Source organism: Sphaerodactylus townsendi, linkage group LG14 (assembly GCF_021028975.2).
Source record: "Sphaerodactylus townsendi isolate TG3544 linkage group LG14, MPM_Stown_v2.3, whole genome shotgun sequence".
NCBI classification, from domain to species: domain Eukaryota; kingdom Metazoa; phylum Chordata; class Lepidosauria; order Squamata; family Sphaerodactylidae; genus Sphaerodactylus; species Sphaerodactylus townsendi.
Genome location: NC_059438.1, coordinates 39,709,729 through 39,720,342, shown reverse-complemented (window position 1 = coordinate 39,720,342; position 10,614 = coordinate 39,709,729). Strand labels below are relative to the sequence as shown.

At 44.6% G+C, this 10,614-nt stretch overlaps 1 protein-coding gene across 1 annotated transcript; it reads right to left on the bottom strand.

Annotated features, from left to right (window-relative positions):
- Positions 1-9,835: 9,835 nt before the first annotated feature.
- SCP2D1 (SCP2 sterol binding domain containing 1) lies at positions 9,836-10,350 on the bottom strand. The gene has a single exon (XM_048515366.1). It carries the CDS (start codon positions 10,307-10,309, stop codon positions 9,836-9,838), a length of 474 nt encoding a protein of 157 aa, XP_048371323.1. The 5' UTR covers positions 10,310-10,350.
- Positions 10,351-10,614: the final 264 nt, after the last annotated feature.

Sequence of the window (10,614 nt, the reverse complement as noted above, 5' to 3'; positions counted from 1 at the left end):
GGGAGGATGTGTAGATGAATGTTTCCTATTGCACTCTCCCTTTTTTGTTTCTGATATGGTGCCAGTGATACATACGCATGCCGATGTTGCGGTCATCACTCCCAGCGTCTTGGTCCATCTATGCTGTCTCCCAGTTTGTTTCAAGTACGTTCAAGATGCTGGTATTGACCTTCAAAAAACCCTATATATGATTTGGGGAACAACATACCTGAAGGGACCACCCTTATGAACCCACTGAAGCATTATGGTCATCTTTCAGAAGCTTCTCCCTCCTTAGGTGCCACAGTCTCCTCTGAGATTAAGCAGATGGCAATTTAGAGAGGGTTCTCCAGCAGTGGCACCAAACTTGGGAATTCTTCCTCAAGGATATTTATCTGTCTCCCCTCCTCTGTTGCTGTCTTCTATCAGCAGGTAAAGATACTTTTGTACTTCTTCCACATTCCCCTCAATGATCACCCTTGCTGATCAGAGCTATGGTTGTTATATTTTTATGTATTTTAGCTTGTTTTAATAATAATGTGGAATTTTGACGGTGGAAATGGTTTTAAATGGTCTGAAAATGTGATTTTTATTATAATTCTATTAACAGTCTTGGTGGTCCTTTGTGAGAGCAGAAAGGCAGGTTATAAACTGTGTAACTAACATAAAAATAAAATGGCTCAGGAAGTAAGGGCTGAAGACTTCAGTTTGGTTGATCTTAACTAACAGAGTATGTCTCAATTAGAAGTGATATAAGGTCACAGCAGGCAAACAGATCTTCCACTAGAGCTGAGCCCAGACTACTTTTGCAGAATTGCAAAATGGCTTCTATGCCAGAGTAAGTAGTTTTCTAATAACCCTGAATAACCATTGCCCCTTTGATTTTCTTTCAACTTCATTTGCCCAGCTTGTGCCACAAACAAACCACATGTTCGGCCCAAACAGCAGAACTAATTTGAAAGCCCCTCCCTATAGTATTTCATCTATACAGTCAATCAGCTCCGCCACTATTGTGCATGGTCAACTGAGCTCATTCAGGCCCTTTCTGCACAAACCTTTTAAAATGTTTTGAGAAAGAAAAATAAAATGTTTCCTCCATATTGTTTTTATCCCCAAACATTTTATTTCCACCCTCAAAAGTTTTAAATGGCATTTTCCCATGGACAAAATATTCTGATAGATCGGGATCATATATCCCAGGGTTTTTTTATCCCCAATTGTTTCCCTCTTTGCACAGCTGCCTGGTCAGTGCATTCAGGCCAGGAGGAAGAACTCCAGTGAATTATGCAGAAGCCCTTAGCTTATTTTCATATTCCACATGACCGCTATGTCATTTATGTATTTATTTTATTTTATTTTTATTTATTAGATTTAATATATCACTCTATCCCTCAAGCGGGCTCTTGTATGTGTAACATAAAACACTGCTATATAAAACATAAATACAGTATAACAGCACTATAACCCAAAACATGTCCCTTGGAAACCCTTACATAACCCTCCTAAAGACAATAGGTCCCAATGGTGTTAGGGACCCATAGGAAGCAGAGGGGAGGAGGCTGGGGCACCCCTTCAGCCGCTGGTCTCTCCAAAGGCCTGATGGAACACCAGTCTTTACAGGCCCCCGCGAATTTCAAGGTCCTGCAGGGCCCGGACAGCTGGAGGGAAGGGTGTTCCACTGGCAGGCCAGCTACTGCAAAGGCCCTGGCCCTCGGTGGGAGGTCAGCCGGCTATTGAGCCAGGACCTCCTGTAAGCTGGCCTCTGCTGCATGCCACGAAGCCACATAGATTCCGCTTACTGACGCTCTGATTGGCTGTGCTGCAGGCAGGGGAGTATAAAGTCAAGTCAGAAAAAATAAACCGCTCGTCTCCTGCGATGTGTCAGAATGACCAGTTTGGACAGGGGAGGGATACCAGGGTGAGGATGCTCCATGCACCCAGAGGTCAACATATCTCCTATTTCCGGGCCAGTTGGCTTTGGGAGTCTGGATTAGCTCAAATCCTGTCTGTGTGAAATGCCTCTGTCCTTTTGTACTTTGCTTTGATCCAGGGAGAACAGGGTTGGCGCTTTTGCCAGGGGTGGGGGGAACAGGGAAACTCAAGCCCAAGCTTGTGATCTTCAGGAATTGTAAAATTACTGTTCCTGATATTTAATATTCCCAATAAAGACTATAGCCAACCATCTACAGCAGTGGTTCCTCGACTTGTGGGTCGCAATGCTGATTTACTCTGACTGCCAGGCACCACGAAGTTGGTGCAGGGTGGCTGAAAGTTACTTGTTTGTTAAGCTTCTAAATGCGAATTCCATAAGAGTAAGCTGGATTTTCTGGGTTTCCACATCTCCAAAGGTGGTGTGGAGATGGACCCGACCAAGATGTGAAGGTTGATGCGTTGCAATGGAGGGAGCTCCACACATGACAACTGGCAGCCATTTTTGGGATTTCATCAGACTTCATCCCCACTTCGCCCAGCTGGTTTGCCCTGGTGAATTTTGTTAAGGACTAAAATAGGGCCCGGATGCCAAGCTGGGGTGCCTTTAGCTTGACAGCTGACTGTAGCAATGCTAACACCGCCTTTGAAACGGGCTTTCACCTCAGAGTCCTGTGACACGTGACCCTCTACCCCTTTAACCGGTGGGATGCTTTTGACAAAGTTGCTCCCTCCCTCCTCCTCTGTGTAGTTCACGGCAGGGTGCTTTTTCTAAGGTAGCAGCAACCTTAGCAGCAAACCTCAAACTAAGGTAAGTGGGGTGGGGGACAGGGCAGGGCAGGAGGAAGGGTTAGAGTTTTCTTCTTTTCCCTCAGGACATCTTTAAAAAAGCCATCTCTTTCATTTTGGTCTGACAGCACAGTTAAAGGTGGGAATCAGAAGAGAAAGCGCCTCCATCTGCCATTTCCTCCTGCTCGAATTTAAAAAAGCTCTTTCCCCTAACATTTTATGGTGGCACAGTGGTTCTCCTTGGTGACTGCATTCCGTTGTTGAAGGTTTCCTGGGTCATTTTGCTCCAGAGATCTTTACTGTTGCGCCTTTTCAGCCCCCAAATTACATGGTTGTACTCAGCACATCCTGCCAATTCCAGCAATATATGGTTTCCTTTTAAAATGAGCTATCTTTTAAAGCAGGGCCAGAGTGAGGTGGGGGAACTGGTGCCAGCCTCCACCCCTGCCCTGGAACGCCCCCCCCCCCCCACCGCCTCATGCTCCAGCCACACCAAGACCGAGGCACGTTTCAGGGCATTGCGTGCTCCTGTCTAGTGGTGCTACGCCAGTGCTTTAAAGACACACAGGCACGCATTTCAGAATCCATGTCGATTTTAATATCATGTCTGTGTGTCTTTGAAGACAGCTCATCCAACATTTTAAAAAAGGAAAAACTATATATTGCTGAATTGGTAGGACAAGCTGAGTGCAACCGTAATTTTGACTGAAAAGGCCCCAGGATCAGAGCCTGCACAGCAAATGTCCTGAAACCTTCAGCAAAGGGTCTGCAGGCATCTAAGAATCACTGCAGCACCATACAATCGTTGGACCTGAGTGGCAGAGGAAATTGCGCAAGAGCTGTAACGGTTGAAGAGGAAAAAATAAGACATCTCCTCAGCTCCTGAGCTCCACATAGCGCAGGAAATGACTTTACAGACTGTCTAGGAACAGAAGGATCTCATTCAACATAGTATACCAAATCAATAAATAATAATAATAATTTTAGTGACTTAAAAAATGCCGGAGGACATCGGAGAATAAGGCATGCTAAGTCCTCCGCGAGGAACAGATTCAGGTTTCTATCCACATCTAGTACCACTACATAAAAATAATAAACAAAAAATATTTTAGTGCCCCGAGCAGCAAGGCAGTGAAATGACGCATCAATCCAAACAGAAAATTAGGGTCTGCAAGAGGAAAACAATCTCGTCCGATAGATGGATGCCGAAATATGTGGCGATCACACAGGCAAGGGCCTGATTCTCATTCCATGTTTTTGTTTCTGACGGAGGATCATGTCACCCCTCTTGACTTTAAAATTATAATTTTAGTACACTAGACTGCATGTTCAGAGATGATGCAGCTGCTGTGTTTAAGCCTTCAGTAATGGATTTATCAGAAATGACAGATTATGTTCCTTTGTCAGGTTTACAGACAGAGAGATCCCTCATCTTTTAAAAGCTTTTCCTGGATTTTCAGTGAGGTGGTTGCCACCTCTTCAAACCATATTGCCTGACCAATGGGACAGCCCCTATGCCTGTTCTGAAGGTGAAGAAGTATAAGGATGGAAGCTTAAACTGGAAATAAATAATACTGACATGAAATAGACTTTTTCTGGAGAGGTCCGACCTTAAATAAGATTCTCTAATGCTACAAGAGAACGTGCAATATTTTCAGCAGCGGGTATACACTGCTTTAATTTATTCTGCAAAATGCAAACTGCGCTTACATCCTTATGTTGGAAAGGGTATAGCAGAATGGAACTGCTGGATCTATTTGTACTTGCAAGCGACATCTTAAGGGAAGCTCTTTCTGCTAGAGGAAAGTACTTCCACTACTACCATTACCTAAATTGGTCAGGTCTGCCTCTTGGAATAGTGGAGGAATTAGCTAGAGGCAGATCAGCTACGTGAGAGGCCGGTAGGGGATCTATATCTGTGTATACAAAGATCAGTTTCCCAAGAAAATCATTCAAAACAAAGGATGCAGCGAACAAGGTTACAATTTTATTATGGGGTCAAAATAATAAAAATACACACACATACAGAAGCATAAGCATTTTATTGTCATTGTGCACGCACAACGAAATTTACAGCAGCATTCCTCGATGCACACAATTTCAGACTCATACCCCATCCTCACTTTCCCCTTCCTCCACCCATCCCTACACAGCCCCAAACACATCAACACAAAGCCACGGAGTTCAGCATAGCCACAGCTCTAGAGTAGAAGCTGTCTCTAAGCCTCTTTGTCCTAGTTTTGATAGATCTGTATCAAGTCTCGCTCGGATGGTAACAGTTCAAAAGAGAGTGTGTCGAAATGATGGACGGACATCTCTCAGAATAACATTTTGGGCTTTCTTTTGGCTTCAGGAATTATAGAGTTCTTCCAAGGAGGGGAGAGGGCAGCCGATAATCCTCTGTGCAGTAGTGATCACCCTTTGGAGCGCCTTCCTACCCCAATCACTGTGCAACTGGAGAACCATACACAGATGCAGTAGGTTAAGACACTCTCTATAGCATGAAGAGGCCTAAGAAATAAAGGGATGAGTGATAGCGGGAATAGGTTAGGGCATTGGGAGGGTGAGAATTACAATTCCAGAAGTGAAGAGGTCAGAGGGAGAAGAAGAAAAACGGCCAGCATTTGTCACAGAGAGTGATGTTGAACGCAAGGAGGAAGTCCAAGTGCAAAGAATTGTGGATTTGGGGTGCTAATTATCTGAAAAATTTATCCTCTGGCAATTATCAGAGGGCAATTTCTTGGGACAGTTCAAAGTTCTGTTGGGAAATTGCTTGACTGGATTAAAACAGGAACTTGCCAAAACCTGATGAGTTTGGCCTGATGTTGTGGGTTTTCTGGGCTGTGTGGCCGTGGTCTGGCATGAAGAACTAGAGTACCCAGGAGACCTTGGGGCTCACAAGGTCTCCTGGAATTATAATTCCCATCAGGCTGTTTTTAAGCCTGAACTGCAAATAGGCCTTTTTTTCAGCCTGAAAAAGTTCTAGGAAAAGGAAAGGAACTAAGGTAAGTGTGGGAAGGGGGGAAGGGGGGCGCCGCGGGGTGTTTTTTTGGAAAATATAGACTGCACACAGGGTGCAGTTTGGCCCAGCTATGCCTCTACTAATGGGGTTTGTTTTTGAACCGCAATGCTGTAGAAAATTCTCAGCAAAGTGAAAAGTAATCACCAATGCTCATGCAAGATTTGGTTGCCAGGATTTGGTTTAGTGGGCTAGATCAGAGAGGTTTCTCTGGAAAAGTCACTGTGGGACATTTCCATCAATTCATGAGAAGCAACTCCTGATTCTTGCAAAGTCAGACAAGTAGTGAATTTTAGTGCAAGTTATTTCCTCAAGAATGAACTTTACTTAGGAGTAAGGGAAAGGCATGGAGTCAGAGCACTGGTGGAAAACGGGCAGCCGACAGAGTGCCAGCAGACCCCAAACCTCTGTTCAACAGGAGATCTGCATTTGGACTAGTCTGAGAAATTTAATTTTTGAGAGGAGAGAATTAGATCCTTTTCCTTCCATAGGATAGAAACCATAGCCAGAACATGCAATTTGCTGGAATCAAGTGCCTTGGATCCTCAGGCATTGGATCGAAACAAAAGGCAGCTTCGGTTAGCTAGAAGCAGACGTTTCAACATACAAGCACACTCTTCCCAGGATCACGGCAACGTTTGGCTCTCTGAAGTCTTAAAACCACTTCCTAGTGAGCTGTAGCAAATGACCCTCAGAAACTGCTACTCTTTATCATGAGGAACTGAAATGATAAGCTGCAAGAAATAAGCTCCTCACAGACCAAAAAAAGCTGCACGTTTCAAAGTGGCAAAACTCACTATTATGTTACAAGCTGAAAGGAGAAATGTACTCAAGTTGTTCACAATGGGAGTATCTGAGTGTTTCATCATTGAACTGAGCAAGAATCGGCAGGTGAAATAACCGTTCACTTTATTTGTTCATTAACGTGAGGATATCATTTTGCTTTTATCTCTTGAAGAAGCTCATGATAAAATAACAGAATCTTCCATTCTACAGCTTTCCCCCTTACAACAACCTTGTGAGTTGTAAGTTGGTAGACCTGCCCAGGTTTACCCATTACTTTCATTCACAAATAACCCGCTTTCTGGAGGGCTTGTCTACGAAGTTCAACACGCTCAACTTCTACTCCTGTGGATTTCAAAGGAGAAAAACCTACTGTAAACAAAAGTGGCGAATATCTCGTGGCTGCCCCCTCTCGCAAAGCAAGGTCTGCCCCACTAACTCCCCACTCAGAAGGGACAGACTGCAGCATTTCGGGTAATAAAATGACTGCATATTTTTGTTTTCCGGTTTGCAAACTGTTCATTTGCCTGCCTGGTATTAATAAACTTTCCTGTTCAGATGTGCCATGTGTCCAAATGCCGTACTTAGGGAAACAGCCCCCGCCCCGCTGTCTACTGACACTTTCCAGTGCTGTTTGCAATAATCGAACCAGAAATGCTTAACTGTTGGTGTTTGCCGTTTCTATGCAATATTATTAGTTTTGAATCACACAAAGAATCAGAAGCCAAGGATGCCAGCTGGTGCCATCGGGATGGGGACGAGGGGGCGGGGAGGAGAGAGACAGTAGAAAAATAACAGACTGTCTGCAAAAAGCAATTTTATATTGGTTTAAAGGCCATCTTCCCAGAGTCAGAACTCTTAGCTGCTCTGGCATCAAACTTTGCGCACAACTTCCACGGCTCTGCTCTTGCCCAAATGGTTCAAAAGTTCTTCAGTTAAGTTCACTACGGCACAGAAATATTTTGTGGGTTAGAGGTCACTTCCTCTGACGTGTCAAGTGTTACCTTCAGCTGGAAGATGAACATGGGTGATGGACTAGGCCGGGACTTTGCCATGGAAACTTTGCCATGGAACCTTAGGCCAGTCACACACTCTCAGCCTGGACCCTGGAAAGTATTTGGATGGAAGACCTCCCAAGAATACAAGAGGCATGGCATAGAGGCAGGCAACGCGTGATTGGTGTTTGGAATATGCTGCCACAGGAGGTGGTGATGGCCACTAACCAAGATTTAAAAACTGAACTGCAGCTTCTATGGCACAAACCAGCAGTAGTGATCCCAGTGGTGACTGGCGCACTGGGTGCTGCCCCAAAATCCCTGGGACAGCACTTGCAACAACTTCGATCTATGGCTACCAATCTTGATCCTCCTTGATCTCAGATTGCAAATGCCTTAGCAGACCAGGTGCTCGGGAGCAGCAGCAGCAGCAGCAGCAGCAGCAGCAGGCCATTGCTTTCACATCCTGCATGTGAGCTCTCAAAGGCACCTGGTGTGTCACTGCGAGTAGCAGAGAGCTGGACTAGATGGACTCTGGTCTGATCCAGCTGGCTTGTTCTTATGATGTTCTTAACTTAACATCAATAAAATCACTGTCTGCCAAATGCAGAAAGCTGCTCTACTCGGCTCTGCAAACATTTTACGCCGATATATTACGTCTTCCTAAGTTCCAGGGTGGAACTCGAAGCGGATAGAAGGCCAACATCAACCAGCGATCAGGTGGTTGTGATACAATGTGTTTGTTATTTTTGTCAACAACAACAACAACAACAACAACAACAACAACAACAACAACAACAGTGTGGCTTTTGCCTTTTTCCAAGACATGATGCTGCCATTCCAGCTGGGAGTTATTCACTGGGCTGGATTTGGGCTAAGGCTGCCAGCTTCTCAACTGAAGGCTGCGATGTTCTTCGTGGAAGTTTAATGTACAGAAGACAAAAGGCCAAGGAGGTTTATTTCCCAGATGTGAAAAGTTTTTTCTCTGATCTCCGCAGATCAAACGGCTGTTAAAGGCACAAGTATAGGGTTGGCTGTTTTTTTTTCCTGATCAGTTGGCAACGGACTGGAGACAGTGTGGTGCTGTGGGTGGACGGTCAGACTACAGGGGGACCCGGGTTCAAATTCCCATGCTGCCATGGAAGCCCGTTGGGTGACTTTGGGTCAGTTGCCTACTGTCAGCCTAACACAGAGTCGTCGTGAGGATTCAACAACACGACACAAGCCTTTATTGGCATATAAAACAGGACAAAATTTTAAAACAAAACAAGGTTAAGAAATACAGTTAAAATGACTAATTTCCAGTATAAAATTTGCAACAGTTTCACAAAAGAGAACATCAAAGCTGTTCAGGAGATTGCATCTTATAACACTCATGCTAATTGAGAACATTGTAAGAAGAGGGTCAACTCATGTATTTCATGCATATCTCATTGTAATTTAGTAGCATAGTCACAAAGCATCGGTCAAGTGTTTCTACAAACCATAGTCATATCATTATGAACAAACTCTTTTAGAACGCTCCATATTCTTAAATCTTCCCTCCAGTGAGTTGCCATTGACGGCAGCACACGGCATCCCGCAGTAGCAGCTGGCTCTCCTCTAGGTGGGATTAATCAGCAGACGGGAAGATATGGGTTGCCATAATTCCTTGTTGCTCGTGATGGGATTAATAATGTAGTTGGAGAACAGGTTGTCTTGGCAGCACAAGTCAAATTATGAAAAAGATCCGAGAGCCTCATTCGAACTAGTTTGAGAGCTTTAATTTTAGTGAAAAAGTAAGGAGTGATTCCCAAAGGGAAACTATTATTAGCCTTCAACCTTTCTAAAGATCAAAGTATACCATTCTGAAATAAAGTGATCTGATAACAGAAAGGGAATATAGCTATTGGATCCCACTAGAAAATATATATGTAGCCAATATTTTATGGCCCTTATCCATGCCAAGGTTTCTAGAGTTGTTTGGCCCATCTCAATGCACAATGCAGCATAAGGCACACATCTTGAGAATCGTCGTGAGGATTAAGATGGAGGCTAAAGGAGCAATGAAGTTGATTTTGGTCTCCGTGGAAAAGCCAGATGGAGTGTAAACAAAGTAAATAAATATCTCTAGAGAGAGAATCTAACATTACTATGCCAGGATAACAAAAGCCCAGCCACATTTCACAGTAGGTTGGGCTACTATCAGTCGATCAGACACATAAACGCAAACTCAAACTCTCAGTGTTTCCATTAAGCTAGTTAAACTACTTAATACTTTAATTTCACTCTCCTCTCAGACCAACATCTCGACTAAACAGAATAAGAGGATCCACCGTCTTCGCCTTCGCTGTTGGGCACCTCACAACTTGATGTAGTCTTTGAGAATCGTCTCCAGTCTGTGACTCAGCACGATGCTGCCTTTCACCTTGATCTTGCCCACCAAGAAGGCCCGTTGAGGCTTCACCTTGCCGAGAACAAGCTCCATGAAGTCGTCGTCAGAGAGGGTGAAGACGGCGTCAGCGGACTGGCGGGAAGGGCCTCGGTAGAGCTCACCAGAGCCGGTCTTCAGGTCCAGAGTCCACTGGGCCACCATCAACTCCCCACACATGATGTCCCACTGAAAGACCGCATTCACCTTTTTGACAAGCTGCCCGCCAACCTCTCTGATGCGGCGGCCGATTTCTTCAAACACCCGGTCGCTCTGAAGTCTGACGGCTTTCGCTGGAGAATTTTTAGGGGCCATCATGAGCGTCACGTAGAGTTCAGGGGCTGCAGTTTCCTCTGCCGTTTTCATCTTGGCATGACAACACTTCCTTTTTAGTTCCTTCCACATATTTGGTTTTAGAGTGGGAGGGAGAGAATTACCATGAGCCATCTAGACTGTGAAGTTTTTTCCTCACCTTGGTTACAAATGCAATGTAGATAAAACATGTCTCTCCAGCAAAAGTGATTTGGTATCACAAGTGCCACTGACTTTAGCACAAGGCGAAGCCTGGCTATTGTTGGGTGGTCCCATTGTGAACTCAGAGGTAGCAGCCAACTGTGTACTGGTGATTTGACGCTTCGTATATTGGAATCCTAATAGTAAAATCTCTTTTGGAGAAGATCCAAGAGGTGGTTCAAAATGAATGCACCAAA

What these genes read in the sequence shown, in the direction of transcription:
- SCP2D1 (XM_048515366.1), bottom strand. Translation starts at nt 10,309, where the DNA reads ATGTGGAAGGAACTAAAAAGGAAGTGTTGTCATGCCAAGATGAAAACG.